General features: G+C 43.2%; 1 protein-coding gene across 2 annotated transcripts in view; it reads right to left on the reverse strand.

Annotated features, from left to right (window-relative positions):
• Positions 1-24,445, reverse strand: part of yeats2 (YEATS domain containing 2) — a 45,707-nt gene that overhangs the window by 15,225 nt on the left and 6,037 nt on the right. For both annotated transcript variants that reach the window (XM_083782093.1, XM_083782094.1), the window contains exons 8-18: positions 22,493-22,604; positions 20,493-20,537; positions 20,242-20,413; positions 17,095-17,322; positions 14,687-14,854; positions 12,476-12,567; positions 9,229-9,417; positions 7,176-7,407; positions 6,679-6,840; positions 5,339-5,445; positions 2,413-2,562 (exon numbers count right to left, since the gene is read on the reverse strand). In XM_083782093.1, the coding sequence (XP_083638219.1) occupies positions 2,413-2,562; positions 5,339-5,445; positions 6,679-6,840; positions 7,176-7,407; positions 9,229-9,417; positions 12,476-12,567; positions 14,687-14,854; positions 17,095-17,322; positions 20,242-20,413; positions 20,493-20,537; positions 22,493-22,604 (1,657 nt within the window). The remainder of the gene's footprint in view (positions 1-2,412; positions 2,563-5,338; positions 5,446-6,678; positions 6,841-7,175; positions 7,408-9,228; positions 9,418-12,475; positions 12,568-14,686; positions 14,855-17,094; positions 17,323-20,241; positions 20,414-20,492; positions 20,538-22,492; positions 22,605-24,445) is intronic.

Raw genomic sequence — 24,445 nt, forward strand, 5'->3', positions numbered from 1 at the left:
GCGTGTGCGTGTGTGTGTGCGCAATCAAATGTACTCGGCAGTATGGCTGGCAGGCGAAATGGCGAATTCGAACGGTGTAATTGTAATAGTTTGGCACAAACCAAAAACTGACAAAGTACAATGTTGATGTAACTAAGAGATTAGCTGAGAGAGCGATATTTTATATACAGAGATTTAGAAGTAATAAGCAAAATCGTGAGGCGAAAATTCCTCTCCTTCCTCGTTTCTCTTCTCCTGCGGGAGAACAGAATCAGATTCTGAGAGCTAGTGTGGGCCTATTAGAAGACAGGGCAGTGTTGCCAGGTTTGCGAATTGTAAGCGAGTCGTAGTGTGTGTTCGAATGGCATTTGAATGGCATTTGTGGGCTTGTGAATGATTTTTCTCACATGTAATTTGTGCTCACTTGCATAGACCTGGCGAATTTAGCGTGGTGAAAGGGCAACAGTGTTCCGGGGGTGTGGGTGCTTCGGGCGATAATGTTTGTAGTAAACAAATGCATTGGCGACGTGAGTGTGGAAGGGAGGCATTTTTGGTGGCAGTGCCAGTGCCAGTGTTTGGCGGGTGGTGTTGAGTTTTGGCGTTCGGCGCGATAGGAGGAGATAGGTCCCGAACACTGCGAAGGTAAGTGTGTGACGTCACTGCCGTGTGAGTGTGTGGGTGTAGTGTGTAAGATGGTGTTGTGGGTGTTGCAATAGTGACGTAGCTGTTGTGGCTTTGGGTTTCTTGCCATGTGTTGGGTACAAGTTCTCACTTGTTAATATATATGACGTGTGCCCCTCGCCATTTTCAACTGCACTCTCAGTCATTTAGCTGATGCCTTATTCATACAGATTGATGTCCACTTCCCAGACGGGTCAAACACATCTGCCGCCAATTAAATTAATAGTGGCCACGTCCGATTAAAGTGACTCATTTAGCAAGCATGCGATTAGCTAATGTCAATGCTTGAGTCTTTGGCACAGCTAAATCAAACACACATTATTAATTTACTTAGCTGCAGCTGTCACTGCCCTGCTATAAACACGACTGTGAAAAGGGTCCGTCTACAACCAATGGGATATCACATGCACTTTCATTGCGAACCGAAGCTATATATATGGATGTGCTTTCATCCACTTTACAAGCACCCCATGTCCCAGGGGTGGAGTGTGGCGAGACATGAAAATGGCTATTGTGGTGTTACATAAGTTAAGAGTTAGACTGCACAGCATGAGAAGAAGCATCAGCCTCCCAGCCCAGCAACACACAGGGGTATTGAGGCAGACACTGGCTGTCCCCTGGAATAGTCTTAATACTGTGCCTGTGCAATAGATGGAAACATTAGACCCACTTAAGATGGGCCCACTTGAAACTCTTGAAAGTGTTCGTGGCACACCCATTTAACACGGCAGAGGCAGACATTAAGTGGTCAGATGGGTGGGCCCTGTGCATTTTCAGATTCCGATTATTTTAATGATCAATCAACCAATTGTGTTCCGGGTTTGATCAATGGAAAGTAACAGATGGTAAGTTCCTAGTTATCGGCATCAGGACAAAAACTTTATTTATTTATTTGTTGTTTAAATTATATTAATGTAATATAATTCAAATGTTAGTGTTTTGCCAATTATTTGGGGTTCCGCTTACAATTCCCTCACGGCTTTACTAGAGTAATCTTCATACCATACTTGAGCTATAGATGGAAGAAAACATTAGACATAGTCTTCCAGATCCATTCTTACCAACATTCCGATTTTCATCGCTTACAATACAACAGCAACATCTGTCAACATCTGTCTGAATCTAAGCTGGCATCAGTAGAACCAGGGTATCGTTGATGCCAATTCTGTCCGTACTGTTCTTTCCAGCTGAATATTTTAAAGGTGTAATCTTGTCACGTGCTAGAATATTAAAATATACTGGCAGTAAAGTGAAGTGAAATGAGGGCGTTCTCTTGGCAATGAGAGGTATCAGATTCTTGCCCAGAACTTTGCCAAAGGTGTAATCATTAGCTCTAATCTGTTGATCAAAGCACAATCAATTGCCCCCCTCATTACCAACACAAAGCTTCTTCATGGCCAACTCACAGACTCACAGAATGTGGGGGATAATAAATCACATCGACGTGTGAACTGAGCAGTGCAACAGTGTCACCAAGCGGTATTGCAGCTGAGAATGACATACGGACAGACGCACATCCATACTCAAATAGACATATGGACACACATAGCTGTTCATTAGAGACATACGGACACACATAGCTGTTCATTAGAGCGGTTAGGTACCGCTAAAGAAAACGAATGTATGTGCCGTGAAGTATGTAGTACCACATGTTAATGTGAATATTTGTTCTTTACACATGGCAATTACAGTGGCATCTACGAGAATAAGGCAAGCGTATATGGTCAAAGAGCCATATACCCTCATACTGACCTGAGCCAAGATGGCAGCCTTCTGCCCAGCCGTCACACGGATGGCCTGCTGTGAGACGTTGGCAGGAGACGAGGCTGCGAGACCACCTGCTGAGCTGGAACTCCCATGTTTCCCAGAGCCCTGCGCTGGCTGGCCCACCAAAAATGTGCCCTGGTGGAACATAGAAGACAGCTGTGGGGCTCTATACGATAAACCGCATCAGCACACCAATGCTACCATATAGAACCAATCGAGCTACGGTTCCATTGTGACACTTTGTCAGCTTGTTTGTCTGCAATTTTCTCTATTTGAAGTTCAAAATGAGTGGTTAATCAGACTAATTAATGTAGTCGATTATAAATTCAAAAATCAATTAGAAATGTTTCGCACAGTAATAGGCCGATTTGAAAGATTTGGGGTGGAGGTAATTTCTTGGCCTACTAGGGTATACGTGCAAGGTTACACGCCGATTGGTCCAGCTGTGCATGAGATTAGCGGCTCAGTGTGACACACACACACACACACACACACACACACACACACACACACACACACACACACACACACACACACACACACACACACACACACACACACACACACACACACACACACACACACACACACACACACACACACACACACACACACACACACACACACAATGCTATGGTTTTGGCCCTGTTGCTTTGTCTTGGATGGGGAGCTACCTGTCAAAGAGAAAGCAGAGGGTATTTTTCAACGGAAGCTTTTCTGACAGTAAGGAGCTGCAGTGCGGGGTTCCTCAGGGAAGCTCATTAGGGCCTCTCCTATTTTAGATATTTACTAATGACTTACCTTTGGTATTGAATAAATCTAATGTAGTAATGTACGCGGATGACTCGACAATGTACAGTACAGCATCTACAGTAGGTGAATTAAATGATATACTAAAGTATGAAATAAAAGCAGTAGCGGATTGGGTTGATGAGAATAAATTAGTATTGAACATTGCTAAAACCAAGTGCATGGTGTTTGGATCTAGACATAAGCTAGAGGGTGATCCTCAACTGAGCCTGTCACTTGCCGGGAAGCCAGTAGAACAGGTAACAGAGGCTAAATTACTTGGAGTGGTACTAGATCCTAAACTTAATTGGACTAAACAAATTGACAATATAGTAACTAAAATGGGAAGAAGTATTGCCGTAACCAGGAAATGTTCTAGCTACATAACACTAAACACTAGGAAAGCAGTAATTCAAGCTCTAGTGTTATCACATCTTGAGTATTGCCCAGTCATCTGGTCATCGGCTACAAAAACAGACATACATAAATTACAAATAGCTCAAAACAAAGCTGCCAGATTAGCTCTCCAGTGTTCCAACAGGACACACATTGCAGAAATGCACAGAAATCTATCATGGCTTACTGTTGAGAATAGATTACATTCACGTATTCTTACGTTTTTCAGAAATGTATTAATGGACAAAAAACCACAGTATTTCTTTGAACAGGTAGCACATGTAAGAGATGAACATAACCATATGACTAGACAAGCCAGTTCGGGTGTTTTGGTGGCACCTAAACCAAGAACAAATATTGAGCAGTAATAGGTTGGAATGCACTACCAAAGTGTATAACCAATACAAATACAAAATTCATCTTTAAAATCAAGTTAAAAGAACACCTTATGTAAATCATACTGCAGTAACCCTGGGAAAAGAACAATTCAAATGTATAATGTGTTGAAAGTGATTTTTTGCTATGTTTCTTTGTTTTTTATTTCTCCTATGTTTTTATTTTCTTATTTTATATTTTATTTTACTATGTTTTATTTTGAGTTAGTGTTTGTAAGTATTGCCTATGTTAAATGTTTGTCTGTGTCGGACCCCAGGAAGACTAGATTTTGTCAAGGCAAAAGCTAATGGGGATCCTTATAAACAATAAACACACACACACACACACACACACACACACACACCTCCTCAAAATAAATAAACTTTGATTATTTTATTGATCAAATAATTCAAATCGATAGAACAATCGCAAAGAAAATATTAATAATCGTTAGTTGCAGTCCTAAATATATATTAGTCAACGTAACGAAACAACATTGACCGATATTTCATGTCTACGCCTCACGTTAAGTGTGACCCGGGCAAGTTGAAAAAAAGTTTAACTCAAGCGATTTTGGCCAAAGCAAACATAGTGACATCCAATACAGTAACATGACCCAGTTGCAGTTGGAGAAGTAGTTTGTTATTGCAGTATTCTGACTGCTATGTAAATGTACTAGTGAAAGAGAGAGAATTGTCTGTCTCACTCATTGTGCTCGCTTGTTTTACCACGCTCAACAAATAAACTGGCCATAGACATCATGCGCTATCAAATTCACAGAATATAACTGAAGAGAGGGATTCATACATCATGATTATTATTTTTTTATCACGGTGTGATTTAATATGGCGTGAATGCAGCTCAACCTCTCTGGATCAGAGACTTCATTACGATCCATTGGCTTGAAATGCACAGACAGCATTGTTCCACAACGCAGCCGACTAGGAGATCAATGCGACAGTAATGAATGTACCTAATTAAAGTTTCACCAGGCTCCACGACTGCACCAGAATAGAACCTAACTTTACGAAATGAAAAACAACCAGATCCATAGACAGCCACAGATTTAATGCGTGTACCCTTTCACACCCTACGAGGGGATATAGTTTAAAAACAAGGCTTTGGAGGTGTTATATAAAGTGTTGCGATAGGCATTAGCAGGATAACGTGCAAACTTGAGTGCCTAAGCCTTCTTTGGGCATGCAGATAGTGGGTTTATGCCACTCTGCACATGATGCTGTGACTTTCAAGAATGACATCAAAGCTAGGGAGGGAAAATAAAAGCGACAGGGAGAGGAAGAAGAGTAGGAATAGAAAATGCTGTGTGTGTGTGTGTGTTTGTTGTACCAACCTGTGGGGTTTGTTTGAGTATATACGATGTGTAGGAGAGATTGGAAGGTAAACTGCTGGAGGAGGTGGAGGTGGTGTGTGACGAGCTGTTGTTCTGGGATTGCTGACCTAAAATCAGATGCACACATCACACATCATCAGCCTTCAACCTCATAAAGACACCGGTGACACTTCTGGCTTAACGTCTTGTGTACTATGGTTGTAAAGTGTTGTCAATATGGGGGTTTGTGATCTCGAGATGTTAACAAATCTGATTTGAATAGTTTTATATTGAAGCTGCAGAAGATCACGTTTTACCAAACATCCCACAGATACGTATATATTTGCATAACTGTTTGAAGGTATTAACAGTCTTCTGTTATCTCCCTCAACGTCTGGGTCTTTCCAGCCTTACAAAACAGCCTCTGAAAACCCAGTGCAACTCTATATGGCGTCACCAGCAGTATGAAAGATTTAAGCCCTGCAGTACTTCAGTTATGTTGTCCAACAGATGACAGTTCGGCTGACTCACCATCCATGGGGCAGTGTACGGACCAGGGGGGCAGTCAGACAGATATTTTGTGAAGCCTGAAACTCCTGAAAGTTCATATAATGGCCTGTTGTGGCGCTGTCCCTGGACCCAAAAAAACCCATAGCCCCATAGAAGTCCATGTATTTGGGCCCAACTTCACCTAGACTGTATTACCTTAATAAACATGGTCATGAATACTTTCTGCTTCCAGTCACTAGTTTAAAGTCTCATTTCTAATGTCATAATATTCTTTTTGGAAAATGATGGTCCCATTTATAAAATAAATGACCATAAAGTCGCGTATGTTCTGAGGGGCGTGGCTACCGTTACAGTCTATGATCGGGAGTCGCCACCCACTCGAGTCAAAATAAAAACCAACGGAGAAGAAGGGGGGAAGTCCCGCCTCGTTGTCTGGGCAGCTAATGGCCAGCTGGGCCCAAACGGAGCCAGCCAATGGCCAGCTGGGCCCAAACGGATCTAGAAAGATGGCGACTTACAGTGCAGGAATAACAGGCTTCATTTTACGTCCATGTTAGACCCGGGGAACGCTTTGTCCATATTTTTTACAGTCTATGGTCCGGACCCACCACAGAGGTTCAATAAATAAGAGTCACTTTGTCAGAACCGTTCAGTAATATATTGTTTGCAAAGAGTAAAAATACCGATCCCAAAAGGATGACGTACAAAACATGGCATACCACTTTTTGCTTTATCAACTTTTAGCTGTAACTACTATCATTCAAACATACAGTAGGGAGCCAATTTTAATTCTTGTTCTACTGCCATGGAATGTGTTCAAACAGCAAGAGAGTAAAGACAAGATGAAGCACCTGCGGAGTTGGAAGCTCGGAGGATAGCTCCCTGTGGGATCAGCAGTAGCTTGCCCTTGCCTGAGGGATTCTTGCTATTGGTGGTTAGATATAGCTTGGTGCCTGGAGGCAGGTTGGCCAAGTTGGCCAGGTTGTTGGCAGGTAGTTGGAGAGTTGCCATCACTGAGTTCAGACGTGAACAATCAGAAATAGAGACATTAATGTTTCATCCTTTTCCTCAATCGAGTGTATGACAGGAGGGCTAGGAATAATACAGTATATTTAGATGCACACGATTCTCAAATAAACTGTTAAAGAGCTTAAAATATGTTAAAAATACAATACTATCCAATACAATAAAGGCAGGAAATATTATTATTATAATATTATTTTATATAAAGTTATCTAAAAAAATGATATCAAATACAATACCAAATGGTATTTGGTAAAGTGGAGAAATAATGGACCAAAATTTCCAAACATTTTGTGGCGAGTTTAGATAAGATATGCATTCTCACCTCCACTCTTCCCGCTTCCCGAACCGCCAGATGCCTTGGTGACCACCTGCGGACCTACTATGCCACTCGCTCCGCTGACGATGGCCTTAGCGACGCCCTGGGCCACGACCTGCTTGCCACCCATCACCTTGGAGCCAGAGGGGCCACTCTTGGCCACTAGAATCTGACCACTGCTGATCGCCACTTGCTTGACTGCTGACTGGAGCGTCGAACCAACAGGGATGCCCAACATCTGCAAGCATGGACCACAAAAACAACATACTGTTCAGAAAATAGTGTACTTGTATTACTGTGCTTGTGAAGGCTATATGTCCCCACAAGTATAGTAGAATTTGATAAATACACAGCGTCCTCACAAGAGAAGTGGTTGTTTTATAGTTAAAACAGATTTGGGGAGTTTACAATTAAGTTTTGGTTATACATTTAGAGGTTAGGCTCACTCACCCAATAATTAATTCTTAAGACTTGGAGTCGTTTTGGGGACCCGTTTCATATTCATTTGAAAGTTCTGGCAGAAAACGTGTATTTATCAAATATCTCCACTTTTCCATGAGCTGCACACAGTCGGCATTATCTCCGGCAAGGGACCCGGAATGAGTGCAGGACTGAACATATCAAAACTTACTTTAGGAAGCACAAATGTATGGGGCACACAAAATAGGTGGTGTGATCAATTACCCCACACTTATCGCAACACACCTGTCAATTGTGTGCCCCATACGTTTGTGCTTCCCAAATATCTACTGTTCCCAAAATACATTTCAGTCCAGCTTTTCCTCGTGGAAAAGTGGCAATATTTTACTTAACACACATTTTCTTCCAGAACATTCAAATGGATATGAAACTATAGAGGACAATATCTGACTTTTAGGAATTAATTACTGGGTGAGAACCTTAGAGTATATATGAATAGAGACGGCAACCGGAGGAAAACCCTGAGGAGAAATTGACTTGTGGCCGAATTTGGTATTGCAGCTCGAGCCAGCGCTGGTCCGTTGACTATCATTGCGCACGTTCATGTTATTGGGGCCATGACACGTGAACGAATGTTTCATACGTGAACGCGCACAAACGGCACAATGATATTCAACGACCAGCGCGTTCATGTTATTGGGGCAATCCATCCCAGAATGCACTTGTTCCTAGGAGTGAAATCGCCTCATGCGCTTTTGAGCATATATACTCTAAGGTGAGAACACACAGTGCTACAAGTTTAAATGCCGACGTGGTCAGTCTGCTAACCGTGCGCACCGATCTGGCTGTGTATTTGGAATACATGAAATCTATGTAAGATCACAGACATTCTAGGGATACGAACAATATTTGAAAGGTGATTATTAGGAAAGCCAGACAATAATGCCAGAGTAAAATTTTAATGCGCTTGTCCGGAAAGATTTATTACTTCTCCCGGACAACCGGACAAGCCTTAATGTCAAGCCCTGGGTTTAGGGTTTGGGGTCGAAGTTATGCCTGATTTAAATGTAGTTGCGCACTGTTGTCGCTCACTGAAAATAGCAGATGAGATCATGAGAACCAGGACTTTTATGCGATCATTTTAGCCTAAATGTCTTATTGTACCTCTGCACTGTTTTAACTTCCGACTAATAAAGTATTCAAATCAATACATTTTTGGCTTCACGGTCAAGGTTAAAAATGACAAAACTTAGTTTTGAAATGCTATTATTAAAATCTGCTTCCTAAAAGTCTTCATAAGTACAGTATACAAACGTGAAACTCTGTGGGTGTGTGTGTGTGACTGTGTGGTGTGTGTGTGTGTGTGACTGTGTGGTGTGTGTGTGTGTGTGTGTGTGTGTCTGTGTGGTGTGTGTGTGTGACTGTGTGGTGTGTGTGTGTGTGTGTGTGTGTGTGTGTGTGTGTGTCTGTGTGGTGTGTGTGTGTGTGTGACTGTGTAGTGTGTGTGTGTGTGTGTGTGTGTGTGTGTGTGACTGTGTGGTGTGTGTGTGTCTGTGTGGTGTGTGTGTGTGTGACTGTGTGGTGTGTGTGTGTGTGTGTGTGTGTGTGTGTGTGTGTGTGTCTGTGTGGTGTGTGTAACCTTGCTGGATGTGGCCCCGGTGGCCCCTCCTCCTGTCTGTTTCTGGGGCGACATGGAGATCACGTGACCCCCCTTCACTGCGACAAACTGCTGCGTTGCCGTGGCGACAGGTTGCTGCTGGGCGGTTACCGTGGAAACCATCTGCTGCTGCTGAGTAGGTACTTCCCCTGGTTCCTGCTTGATAATGACCTGCAACCACACCAAAACTACTGGTTCCTGCTTGATACTTTTTGATTGATTGATTGAAATATTTATTAACAGTTTGTAGAATTACAGTACATTTCAAGCACAAACTCAATACAAAGACTGAGTTAACTGTGAGTGGACGACCCAATTAAGCATTACACTTGTTTACAACAGGGTCCACATTGTTCAATTCATCAAAACATTTAGAGACATACAAATAGACACTTCTATGTAGTTAAAGAACAGAACAGGAATTCATCATATAGGAAGCAAAAAGGGAAAAGATACATATACAGTGAGGGGAAAGGGGGGGGGGGGGGGGGGCGGTGGGGGGGATTCAGATTTTACAGTGGCCAGTTTCGAATTGCAGCCATCCGTAGGTGCCCTTTGAGAGCGGTTTTGAAGGAGTCAAGGGATTCACATGTCTTAATGACTGTTGGTAGGGCGTTCCACATTTTGGTGGCATAGGAGCGAAAATAATTTAGTCCCTTGTTTGTGTCGAATCTGGGTTGTACATGGTTTGTTGCACTCCCTCTGGTGTTGTGGGTGTGGACTTCGTTTACATTAAGGAAGTATTTAGACAGGTACATGGGTATCTTGGTGGTGTATCGAATCTTGTGGACCAGACCCATTGCAAGATGCTGTACTCTGTCGTCGACCCTAAGTCATCCCAGACTGTCAAAGTGGGCAGGGGTGAGGTGGGTTCGGGGGGTGAGGCCAAGTAGGAGCCTGACCAGTTTGTTTTGGGAGGTCTGGAGCCTTGTTTTAAGGGCCTTTGAGGTGCTGTGGTACCAAGAGGTGGATGCATAGTCAAAGAAACCTTGTACGAGGGCTCCTGTTAAGGTCTTCAAGGTGTTTTTGTTGACCAGTGAGGAGATCCTGTAAAGGAATCTTGTTCTTTGATTGACTTTTTTTATTACGTTGGTGGCCATTTTATCACCGGAAAGATTGGCCTCCAGGATGGAACCTAGGTAGGTAATTTCATCTTTTCGTGTGATAATGTTGTCACCCACTCTAACCAAGAAGCCATCTGCCTTGCTGAGATTACTATTTGATCCGAAGAGAATGGATTCCGTTTTTACCAGGTGTAAGGATAGTTTGTTATCAGCGAGCCAGCCAGGTGCAGATTCTACCGAGTTCAGAGCTGAGGTGCAGTTTGTTCCTGTCCGAGACCAGCAGTGCTGAGTCGTCTGCGAACAGGAACAAGTTGCATGACCTGCAACCACACCAAAACTACTGGTTCCTGCTTGATAATGACCTACAACCACACCAAAACTACTGGTTCCTGCTTGATAATGACCTACAACCACACCAAAACTACTGGTTCCTGCTTGATAATGACCTGCAACCACACCAAAACTACTGGTTCCTGCTTGATAATGACCTGCAACCACACCAAAACTACTGGTTCCTGCTTGATAATGACCTGTGCAACCACACCAAAACTACTGGTTCCTGCTTGATAATGACCTACAACCACACCAAAACTACTGGTTCCTGCTTGATAATGACCTGTGCAACCACACCAAAACTACTGGTTCCTGCTTGATAATGACCTACAACCACACCAAAACTACTGGTTCCTGCTTGATAATGACCTGCAACCACACCAAAACTACTGGTTCCTGCTTGATAATGACCTGTGCAACCACACCAAAACTACTGGTTCCTGCTTGATAATGACCTGCAACGACACCAAAACTACTGGTTCCTGCTTGATAATGACCTGCAACCACACCAAAACTACTGGTTCCTGCTTGATCATTTTCCTGTCAGCCTACTGTCTGTCCCTCTATAAAAAAAATATAAAATAAAGGCTTAAGCCACAAAAAAAAAAAAATAATAATAATGACCTGCAACGACACCAAAACTACTGGCTCCTGCTTCATAATGACATGCAGGCTGCAACGACATCAAAACTACTGGTTCGACGTATTACACAACTTTTTATTTTACTTTTTGAGCGGTGTTAACCGCTCCAACATGTGACTGTGTGTGTTTGGGTGTCTATTATTCGGTAGCAGACGGTCACTGTGGTTACCGTCATGTTAGATCATGTAGATATATAATTCATTATCATGTTAAAGGCACCACTTACTTCACATGGGTGTGATATTCAGCTATTAGTGTCTATTTTTGTCCACACAAACATTGAATTCCCACTGACAATGAATGGAGAATTTTACGTCATAGTGTCTGAGCAAATAGGCAGTGTCTATTTTACGTCATGATGATGTGCGATCATAAGAAGAGTGCCCCTCACTTCACAAGTTCACACGAGTGTAATTTTTTAAGTTTGTTTAGAGCACTTAAATCGTTTGCCAGCCAAGTCTATGGACTATATATTTTTTTATAATAATGAATAGTTAAGAGGCAAGGAAGCAATCAGGTGCTCAGGAGGTGTGCAGGTATAGAAAATGTACACATCTATATAGAACAAAGTGGAGAACACGAAACAAACAACAAACAAACACTAAACTGAATAGTGATTTAAAAAAAATACTGCAGAGTAAGATCTATATTTCTTTAAAAGGCTTTTCTATGAGGAGGTACATAATATGTTGCTCAATAATATCAGGGATTTTTACCACCAGTAAAGTGTGCAGCAGACGCAATCCTCAGACCTTGATAAGTTTAACTGTGACATCCCTACATCTCAGCAATAACTGCTGAAAAATCTATCTCAGATTATGCATTATTATTACGTTATTATCTGGTGGGAAGTGGGTGGATTTCATATCCTGCAGGGATTTGTCTGTTGGAAGGTGATGCACAACTATGCATTTCTCTGTGCAATGAACCCCCCCCACCCCACCCCCACCCCACTTCAGAGTTATGTCCCATTTAAGTGGCTTGCCAAGGCGCTCACATCTGCTGAAGATAGCACCGTGGTGCTCTATTAATATCGCACAACCTCGTTAGCAGGACAGTTCCTGCAGGAACGATTTTCACACGAGAGGCGCTGGAAATGAACAGCAGATGGATGGTTTTTCTTCTTTATTATTATTATTTTTTAACTGTTCGATAATTATGATACGACGACAAGACTGTACGAACTCACCTTCACTCCAGAGGAGAGGAAACTGCCTGTGTGAACTTTGGGGGCCGGAGAGCGAGTGCCCTGGGCAGAAGACTGTTTGGCTGAAGGGCTTCCTGTGGGGGACAATTACAACCACATTTTAATTAGGTTAAAGTCCTTCCCAAAGAGATTGCCAAATACCAGCTAGATATGGTCATAAATGTACTTACAATTTTGATCGTATATGATTTATACGATCAAATGTTTGTACTTATGTCTGTGACAGACTCCATGGAAGGTGTAACCCCCTCAAGGACCCCATGTTGAGAACCAGTGCCATAGATAATCTTTGGCTGTTCTAGCAGATGGATAGAAGGAGCTCAACTTGCTAGTCTCAGTGATGCTTAGCCTGGAAACCAGACCAATCTGCCAGGGCAACAAAAATAATATCCCTCAGCAGATCAGTCTGGCCCGCACGGTTGTGATTGGATTTCGCTGACGGCAAAGTTGTGGGGCACCAATCAGGAACCAGCATGCAAATACGAAACAGGTTCATCACCAGAGGCATTTCTTTTATCTGTACCTTGGAAATGCAGGTTCCAGACTAATTTCTACATAGTGATATTAGTCTGGCCATGATGTGATCCAAGAGTGGACCCAAACTATGTTAAACTTTATCCCTTTACTTGCTGCACAAAAAGTGGTTTGCAAGTGTTGAATCAGTGCCAACGCCCACATGGACATGATTCTGCCTGACAGAATATCAAAGCTGGGGGGCGTGCATTTGTGGACGGAGTTTGAATGTGGCCGAGTGGGTGAGAGGCGGAGGCCTTCCTGAGTGGAATGTGAATTGCTGCTGCAAGGAAAGCTAAGCTGTCGAGGGTGATAAGTTTAACCTTGGGGTCCAAGCTCTGCGGGGAGCAGTGCTCCATCCAACAGCAGCTAAATGACCAGATCACTCAACTCATACCCTAAGCACCAGCTTTAATATCCTGCCCTCGGACAGAACATATGTGCAAATATAACCCCCCAGAACCCCCTCACCTGTCCTAGACGAACTGGACTTGGATACTTGATACCCGAGTCCTGGTGTGAACGTTTAGCAGTCTTCAGTTTGTTTTGAGAGGTCCGTTTTGTTTTTGGTGACCATGAGGTGGAAGCATAGTCAATACGAGTCCTCGGTGCAAGAATCGTGTTATCTGGTTGACTTTCATTGATCACTTTTGAGGACTTCTTTTCACACCGGAAAGTTTGTTATGCAAAATACTATCCTAAATAGGTGTCTTCATCTTTGCTTGTGATTACCATCTCTGACCGTGAAGCCCCAGGACTTACTGAGGTTGAAATTGTACCCAAAAAAGTATGGATTGTGCTTTTCCCAGGCGTAATGACAGTTTGTTATCGGGAAGCCAAGTTCAGAGATCATTAATATACAATTACCAACGTCAAACTTGATTGTATGCCTATACAAATCAGCCATCACCCCAAGAATCCAACTGATGGCAATCCGTCATAGCAACAGATAACTATAGTCCCTGCATACACAATGTTATCCAACTCCTATTCATCTTCTTATCTATGATAATAACCCTAATCCCTGCCTGCATACACAATGCCATCCAGCACCTATTCATCTTATCTATGATAACCCTAACCATGGGAAAGCAGCGGCCCGGTCACCATGGAAACCTCTCATGCGGCCAAAGATGTTGCTGAATCACCCCTCGTCACCGTTTAGGAAAGGGAGACGGAGGACGCACACGCTCGCTCTCACTCAAACACACATACATTCCTGTACAACACTCACACCACAAGGAGGAAGAAAAGAGAATATTGCTGAATAAGGGGGAAATAGGTGGTTAAAAATAATAGAGAAAGACAGCAGGAAGAAAGATGCAAGACAGAGTGATGAGAAGGCCACGTACACATATTGTGTGTGTGAGTGTGTGTGTGTGTGTGTGTGTGTGTGTGTGTGTGTGTGTGTGTGCATGCACGTGTGTGTGTGTGTGTGTGTGTGTGTGTGTGTGTGTGTGTGTGTGTGTGTGTGTGTGTGTGTGTGTGTGTGTGCGTGCGAGTGTGTGTAGGAGGCAAGAAAAGTAGCCCAGCGGCAGCTTTGAATTTCATCAGCGCCGTTGCACTCAATCGAGCCGCTTTCATATTCTGTGTGTGGGCGGCGGCTTTAAGACCTTCTCCGCTTGGCTCTACCCGTCTACACTGGGAACCTGTTGGCACATTGAGGGCGGAGTGGAGTACCTGCGGAGGATGGACCAGCCATGCCGATGACCTGGCCCGGCTTGTCCACGATGATGTAAGGGTTGTTGAGCACAGAGGAAGAGGAGCAGCCGGAGCCCTGCTTTCCATGGGCCGAGTTGGAGGGAGTACGGGGCAGTGGGGAGTGGCTGGGTGTGGAAATGGGAGAACCTGGGAGGAGGACATTATATTAGGTTATATAACGCACGCACGCACACTTTCATTGCTGTCCGGAAGGAACGAATTAACTCCATTTTTGACGTTTGGATTTAAAATAAATGCTATAGAGCACCGAAGTCTGACGTCACTTTCAGTAGAGGGCGTCAGTCCCCAGGTTCATGTATTTTTTTAGTTGCATTGAAATCACCATAGGAGGATTTTTAGATTGCTTCATATAAGAACTGTGTTTGAAAAATGAACATGTCATCCCGGCCGCTTCACTCATATGGATATGAAGAATCAACTGACTGAGAGAAAACGCTAATGTTACTGCTACTGAATTAGTTACATTTTCGCTAGAAGCAGACTGTATCATATATGAGTGACTGACTGTTGCAAACGATACAGAGACACCTCCCTGACAATAACGCCGAGACAGCTTGTTTATTTTTGGACCACAACGCTTATAGTAGACGATATTAAGATCACCCCATGTTATTCTCCATAGAGAAATTACTTCCGTGAACCAGGGGAATCGAAGGGATGAGCGAGTTACGTCAGGACTTCGGTGCTCTATAGAAAACCCTTTACGTCAGTGTGGGTTAAAGAAAATATTGAACCAATGGAAAGTATTAAAAAGTGCTTCAGCAAAAACCTCCTAACTCCATTGGATCCTCAAACTACTGTATCTGCAAAAGCAGCCAACTCCACCTGTTTAGCCATCTTTTTTCTTTTCATGAATCAGGGATATTGAACACCCTTCACATCTGTGTGTTGGTTAAAAAAACATTGAACCAATGAAATTAATTAACGCTTCTGAAGAGAAAGAAAGTTTGTTAGACTGATTTAGTAATGGCGATTTCGGCTTCCTGATTTCTTTTGGGAAGTGAAAGTGTAGGGGTTTCACCGGAGTAAATCTGATTTGTATATGGCATTGCCCGAACCATAGTGACATGCCTATATATGGCAGGGTTAGGGTTATGGTTATGTCTGAGTCCTGTTGGCCCAGATGCCCACAGATTCACAGTAGGTGAACATCAGTGTGTTCAAATTGCAGAGAAATTGCAGACAGAAACCACAGAAAGTTGGTCATCGAGTCTGGGTTGAGTCCACAGGGGAAACTCCTCTCGCATCCCACACGACCATGACAAGTACCAGTGCTGATCCCCTTGCTAAGGGGTATGCTATTCTGAGAGAAATTGTTTTAGTGGGTTTTATAGTTTACTTAAGTGAACAGAAGTACTTTAGGTAAAGTTACAAAAGTTTGTCTACTGGAGTGTTTATGTATTTTTTGAGTGGCCGAAATTGCACAATACTCGCTATCAGAAAGGTCAGACTGGGGGCACGGTGGCACAGTTGGTAGTGCTGTCGCCTCACAGCTATAAGGTCCTGGGTTCGATTCCTGCTCGGGACGCGTTGGGTGCTGGCGGCGTGTTTCCTCCTCCGCGTCATCAGTGCCCATACCCGAAGGCGGGGTTGGCGAAAGGGCCTTTCTGTGTGGAGTTTGCATGTTCTCCCCGTGTCCCCTAGGTTAGGTACCCTCACAAAAAACATGCAGTAATCCTGGTCACTAAACTGCCTCCCCCTGGCCAGCCGGGGCGCCTGATGGAGGGGAAAGGAACTGGTTGGAATAACGTGTTCCTTCCACGTGCTACGTCCAACCAGGGAAACTCCCCCATGTCAGGTGTAAAGGAGCAACTTGGACACGAATGGGCATGAAGGAAGCATGAGTTCAAGTCCGTTGCTCTCCCCTTGTCCCCCATATATGGAGACTAGGTTGGTGGAGGGTGTGTAGAGCCCAGGATCACATTAGATGATTGACACAGGGGTGAAAAATGGGTTACAAAATCGTGGGATAAAAAATATATTTAAAAAAACAGAAAGGTCAGACTCCAAAACACCCAGCAGCAATCAGAATTAACTACTGTACTAGAATTAACCAACTCTCTTGGTTGTATTTATGCTGTATGCTGATGCATTCCTTTGCTTTTATTTAATTCTCCAAAGCTACAATTGGAGGGACTATAAGAAAACATGCATTTTTCGTTGTTATTTAGGGAAGACAAAATATATTCATGAAACTACTGAAAAAAAAACGAAAGAAACAATGAATTTCTTTTTCTTTTTTAGGGAATGTTTTCTTTTTAATTGTTTAAAATAATTATTTAAAAGAAATGTAGGAAACAAAGGGACCGATAAAAGCGTGTCTGCAACCCACAAATGGGTCCCAACCCACTGTTTGGGAAACTTACCCGACACAATCTTACAGCTCATGGTGATTGGTTGGAACGACTTCCCTGGGGACTCGATGGGGCTGGGTGCCTGTCCCTGAGGGACGATCTTACAGCTCGCCGTGATTGGCTGGAAGGCGGAGTTGCCGTGGGAGCCCAGCGTGATTTTGTCGCCCGGTTTGGGTCTGGTCGGGGTGCGTTCACCGTGGTGCGCCACCGCAGACCTCCCAGTCTCTGACTTGATGAGACCTGGAAGGGGGCGGTATGGAGCATGGATCATTAAAACTCACTGAACCTCATCTCAGAGTAATTAGAGAGACTCATCCTGCCACACACAGCACAGAGCACAGAGTAATGTGTAATGTAATGTGGTGGCAGACACAAAGGGAAAGGGGAGAGGAGCATGGTAGAGTCAGGTATATATCAGATGGCAGAGTGGGAGTGAGAGAGAGAGAGATTACCCACTTCATCAATAATTCACTGGCCCGTGGAGGAAAAGGATGAAAGAACTGGGGGGGAAACAGAGAATTGGCTCACTTGAGAGAGCAGGGGAAGGAGGACGGTAATGAGTAATGGTGTGGGGTGCAGGACCAGCGTGTGATGAAAGTGACATCATTCAATAGCGCACTGGCACTTTATACATGGCCTTCATTTTCTGCAACGCACACACAAAACTCACTCGCTAAAGTCCTCTGCCAAAGTTTACATTAACTTCTCTCAGGAGAAGAAATGTCTCCTTAAGATTTTTGGAGAAAAATGCCCACAGAAAAAAAGAAAAAAAAAGAAACGAGAGAAACTTGGTTCACATGAGTATTGAGTTGAAAGTTTTACCCTCGGAAAAGCCTATAAAAGAGAGTGAATTTCAGATGCCAATTACACTTGGCATGAAAATCTAGGTCATATTGAAAGAGCTGAAACAGCTATTTGGTGGAAAAGAAAGTAGATGCAAGGATTTCGTACAGACATCAGTGCTTATTACCTATCCTAAACCACTATGTAGTCACCTCGACTTTCTCTGTCTCTCCTCTCCAGTCAGTGGCAGTCACACATGTCTCCCTTTTTCCAATGGTACTCCCTATCACTCTTTGTCAAATGAGGACCACCACCCCTTACATCCTGCACCACACAGTGGTGTATTGGATCATCTTGTCAAGCTAGGCTAATCTAGCTACATGTCGACATTTCTGAACAAAACATATTTAACATAACAATATACAAGGACCATATGAGACTTCAAAAACGTGGACGCCACAGATGTCGTCTCTCGAGACCATGGGCTGTTTGGTGGGCCTGGCAGCTCGCTTGGGCCAAACCAGCCTGCCTCGTTTAGAAAGGTGCACTGCGATGTCCTGCCAACTGTCCAGCACGTGTAACAGATGCTTTTTAGTGAGTCCCCTTTTTCTATCACTTCTCCCATACCTGCCATTATCCACCAGTTGCCTCTAAGTAGTCCTCAACAGTACATTTTGACCTTTAGCTTTCCTCTAACTTTAGTTATCTTTCTCATATTCTCATTATTATGAACTTCCAAGAAGTAACGGTGTTGACTTGTGGTAGAGTAGAGTAGAGACATGTCCCCCCGGCCCCCGTCATGCATATCAAGCAGGGGGTCAGTGAAGCCAATAGTGTCTGAAGCCAGTAGGAAATCCTGACTTCCTGAAAGTTCATATAATGGCCTGTTGTGGCGCTGTCATTGGGCCCAAAAAAACCCATAGAGGTCCATGTATTTGGGCCCAACTTCACCTAGACTGTATTACCTTAATAAACATGGTCATGAATACTTTCTGCTTCCAGTCACTAGTTTAAAGTCTCATTTCTAATGTCATAATATTCTTTTTGGAAAATTATAGTCCCATTCATTAAAAAAATGACCATAAGTAGTCAGAGTATGTTCTGAGGGGTGTGGCTACCTTTACAGTCTATGATCGGGTTCCACCCCCCGCTCGAGTCAAAATAAAAACCAACGAAGAAGAAGGGGGGAAGTCCCGCCTCGTTGTCTGGGCCAGCCAATGGCCCAGCTGGGCCCAAACGGATCTAGAAAGATGGCGATTTACAATTCAAGGACTGACAGGCTTCATCTTACGTCCATATCAGACCTGGAGAACGCTTTGTCCATATTTTTTTTACAGTCTATGGTATCAAGCTACATCTCCAGGTGCAGCCCTGTGTACATGTACGTCCATCTCTCATCTCCTGCTCTCATCTCTCTTTTACACACACCCCTTACATTGGAGTAGAACGACTAAATGCAATCTGAGATGGACAGTGTAAGAACTTTAGTTAAGCTCACAAGATTAGAGAATGTTTTATTCAAAAGTATATTTTTAATGCAGACCCTGCATCTCATCTCTGTGTCTCACCCATAGACTGTAAAAAATATGGACAAAGCGTTCGCCGGGTCTAACATGGACGTAAAATGAAGCCTGTTATTCCTGCACTGTAAATCGCCATCTTTCTAGATCCGTTTGGTACCAGCTGGCCATTGGCTGGCTCCGTTTTGGACCAGCTGGCCATTGGCTGCCCAGACAACGAGGCGGGACTTCCCCCCTTCTTCTCCGTTGGTTTGTATTTTGACTCGAGTGGGAGGGGAATCCCGATCATAGACTGTAACGGTAGCCACGCCCCTCAGAACATACGCGATGTTTTTTTTTCTTTATGGTCATTTTTTTAATTAATGGGACCATAATTTTCCAAAAAGAATATTATGACATTAGAAATGAGACTTTAGGCCCAGGCCGTAGCGTAACGGTCTGGGCACCGGACTGGTGATCCAGTCGCGGTGTGCCGCGGGTTCGACTCCCGGACCCGACACGGCCTTTACCGCATGTCATCCCCCCATCTCTCTCCTGTTTCCTGTCAGCCTACTATCTGTCCCTTAAAAAATCAATAAAAAGGCGTAAGCCGCAAAAAAAATATCTTAAAAAAAAAAAAAAAAAAAAAAAAAAAAAAGAAATGAGACTTTAAACTAGTGACTGGAAGAAGAAAGTATTCATGACCATGTTTAATAAGGTAATACAGTCTAGGTGAAGTTGGGCCAAAATACATGGGCCTCTATGGAGCTATGGGGCTTTTTGGGTCCAGTCCAGCGCCACAACAGGCCATTATATGAACTACCGATTTCAAATGAGGCTTCACGAAATATCTGGCTGACTGCCCCCCTGGTCTCACCTCTGTCAACGCTGGACTCCTGTAAGTGTGTGCTGGGAGAGATGGCGCGTCCACAAGCCTGCGTCACAGAAGATGGCAAGGGGCTGGCTGCTCTGTGGTACAACCTGGAGGACGAGGGGAGAGGGACATAATCTTCCCCTAGAGAGCTCCTGTGGAGCTCCACATCAACCACCTGCAACACACAGAGGCCATCAACAGAGGAAGACGGAAAGAGAGAAGAAACTGAAAGCAAATGTGTGTGATCAACTTACAGTTTCTGCCCCCAGTGTCTGTAGACCCGTATAGGTTCTGTCCAACTGTGGAGACAGAAAACAGAAGGAGCTTTACATACAGATGTTTTTATAACAAATACTTGTAGGATGTAGGATCAGGCTAATGTGTCAAAATTCCCTGAAAAACATTAATGATTCCATTTAAACCATTCAGGGCAGGAACCCCTTTTGGTGTTTTAAGCATTACAGTATGTTCTACTTTAGCTATTGAAAAATAGCAGATCTATAAGCGCGTAGCGAGCTTGTGATCTGCTATTTTTGAAAAATCATGAAAATGTGTTGCAAATCTTTGAATATATATTCTTTCACAGAGAACATTTTTAACTAAAATATTTGCTTCTGGGAGGTCCCTGGAACAACATATTTTCAGATGGGTATCGGCAGAGAAATACATATACGGTAATTCTGTAGGCTCCTTGACATGAAATAGTTTGAGAACCACTGATATAGAAACATAGGTTTTTCAGTAAACTGATTTAGAAGACATTTGTAGAATGGACAAAGGTCTAAATGGGTTCAAAACAACCAGTCAGAGACTCAGAGGGGGCAACCACCACCACCACCACAGAGGCCTGGGTTTGATTTCCGAGTGTTCGCAATTGAGAAATTGGCTAAGGATTATCTGCTTGTTGCCGCACTAGTGACCCCTGCTGGTTGGTTGTGGCGACCATTCGGCATGTAAGTAAACTGAGGGAGATAGCAATGAACCAAGTACTTGCCCACCACTGTGGAGATTGGTGTCAATGCCTCCACTGCAACTCCAGCCTGACCGGGCGCTTCCACAAACACAACTGGCTGTGTTCATGAATGGCAGCAGGGGATTTTGTCCTTGTACAATACATTCTAAACGGCGAATACTGGTTGGCTATAGGGTGGCTGTTCAGCTAGGAAATATAGCGTGTTCTTCAGCATGCGTTACGCTCCACCATTGAAACAGTTTAAAATCCTCAGTGTTGGGGGGAAAAGAAAATGGTACAATAAAATTGTGAAGAGTAATAAGAAAAGCATTACTAGGCAGTGGGCACATGAAGTCATGTTACTGTCTCCTGTTCTCTGACGTGGCTTCGCCAAGTCTTCACCCAGGGGCTATAATTAAGGGGTGTACAGTGTACACTGTACTGTGTACGCATACGATTTATGGTAAGCAAAAATGTGTGTTATCTCATACTTTGCAGGTGGTGTATGCAGATTTTCAGTGAGTGATTTTTTAAGTGTTTGAAGTGATCAAACTTGTGAGGAAAGATTATGCAGGAAAAAATATAATAAAATGTCATATTATCAACATTAATTGTATTTTAAACTGTGTATGTGTGTCAGATACAAATTCATGACTTTATAGCCCATTATATACTGTATATATTTCTGTGAAATAGACATTTCTCTTTGGTCAATTAATTTTAATTAATTTCCATGCTGATGCATTTCATTTTGAATGAATGCACCAATACATTTCTCCAGATGTCGGGGCACCGGTGTCCATGAGTAGATTGGTGAGTCATGTGCTGCCTGGTCCAGTGGAGAGTGCTACAGTGCCCTCTCCTCTTACAGTGGCTGTGAAAATTGCACCGATATGACTCCCTTTTGAAGTTCCACCAGTTTTCTTCTTCCACTCAGTTATTTTATGTATGCTTGATATGCTACTACTACACTAGTATATATATCGTTTATAGTTTGCGATCCCCTCAAACTTAAAGTTTTAATTTCACAGTCTGTTAACACTATTTTGCCACAGCCATAGTCTGAGACGTTCACATTTTACCTACCTTAATATGAACTTAGAGTCTTAGACCTACAGACGTACAGTATAGACGTATCGCATATTAATATGTTAATTGTTCTCTGACCTGACACTTTGAAAGAAAAGTGTGCAGTATGCTGCTTTATCCATCAGATCTCGTATGACCACCGTAACCTACTAAACCTACTCAAGGTCTTCTCGAGCTGAGGAGTGGCAGTGATGCTGTGATTGACTGACTGACCTTTAACTGGTGAATGATGTCGATGCGTTTGTTGCGATGGTCATTGAAGTGAATCTGGATCCTCACTGGGAACTCTCCCCAGCCACGCCGCGTCAGGTGGAAAGGAGGCTCACTGAGAAGAGGAAACACATCAGAAAGGACTACGTCACTCATCACTGAAATATGAATGGGCAAAAAAGGAAATAAGTCGATTCTGAGACGAGAGATAAATATATATATTACTCTCCTCTCATCCTTTCTGGCCTAAGCTGAAGTTAATAATCCCCTCAAATCTATTACTTTAAAAGTTGGTCTTTCATCTCCTCTTGCTCTTTGAAGCCTGGTGTTTTCATCCCCATAGCACCAGAGACTGAGCAGAATTGCGCTGTGTGTGTGTGTGTGTGAGAAAGGACTACGTCACTCATCACTGAAATATGAATGGGCAAAAAAGGAAATAAGTCGATTCTGAGACGAGAGATAAATATATATATTACTCTCCTCTCATCCTTTCTGGCCTAAGCTGAAGTTAATAATCCCCTCAAATCTATTACTTTAAAAGTTGGTCTTTCATCTCCTCTTGCTCTTTGAAGCCTGGTGTTTTCATCCCCATAGCACCAGAGACTGAGCAGAATTGCGCTGTGTGTGTGTGTGTGTGTGTGTGTGTGTGTGTGTGTGTGTGTGTGTGTGTGTGTGTGTGTGCGCACGCAAGTGCGTGCGTGCGTGCTGCGCGTACATGCATTCCTGTGGGTGTTCCACGACTTCTCGTGCATGCATTTATGCACATTAATTGATGAAATCTGCAAAGCGGAGTGCCAGTTTTCGTGTCATGTTTCTGCCATCCAACTATACTCAGCTTTGGGTCCAAATGGAATTCAGTGGGTGGGTGAAAATACTCTATGTCAGTCAATCAGTGGAAGCTTACTATAGGTGGTGTTAGTAGGCAACTTGTGTGCCTTGTCAACAAAAGCAGCACGGGTGACTATGTCTCACTATCAGGCGTGTTTTGACTGATTACAAATACAGGACATAATTTGCTGAAAATCCACTGGTAAACCTTAATCTAAATTTAGAGTTTCTTATGTCCTCAATAACAAAAACACTTGTCTAATGATGCTACAACACTGTCGTGATGAACTCTGAACAATAATGCTCCATTCATGGTCTTCCTGAGTCAAATACCAACACATAAAGAATGGGTGGTTGCATACATAATGTTCTATTGCCCATTGGTTTACGAATCTCAAGCAATCTTAAATTTGTGCAAAAATGAACGTGGTAAACAATCAATCCCCTTTGCCTCTGGAAAAGGACCAATTACAAGTTATTCAGGTTGAACCGTGGAAAACTAAATAAAGTAAAATGCACCTACAATCACAAGGAGACTTAATGCACACATCAAGTACCTGTCCCCCCCCTCCAATACTGGGGCCAAATCAGCACAAATCTAACAAAACGTTTCTTGGAAAACGTTTCTTGGAAAACTCATTCTGTTCTTTTCTGGCTGAGTAGATGTTTGCCAGAAGGTTTATAGCATAATATCTGATCATGTCTGAAATTCAAAACACATTGAGACACGTTGAGATATTGGCTTAATTCCTAATAATATGCCAGTCAATTTGCACATAAAAGGAGCGCACTGTAGCTCTCTGCAGTTCATAGGATGCTGAACAAGTAATTACTTACAGGGGCATGAAACCCTGGACCAATATTAGTTTTTTTTTATTTCCTGTAAAGGTTAAAAACTATGTACGGTTAAAAACATTGCAGGCTGACTTTACACACCATGACCTACAGTAAGCAACACAGCAAATACAATGATAATGGGTGTGATAGATTTAGGCGTATCAATGTGCGTTGACAACATTGTTGACTACCGTCAATGTTTGCACATGGCACACCTAAATGTAAGACATCCGTTAATTAATTGTATTAACTGCAGCTGCGTTCCTAGGTGTACTGTAAGGTCAACTTGCC

Source organism: Protomyctophum parallelum (genome assembly GCF_964188405.1).
Source record: "Protomyctophum parallelum genome assembly, chromosome: 14".
Classification (NCBI taxonomy): domain Eukaryota; kingdom Metazoa; phylum Chordata; class Actinopteri; order Myctophiformes; family Myctophidae; genus Protomyctophum; species Protomyctophum parallelum.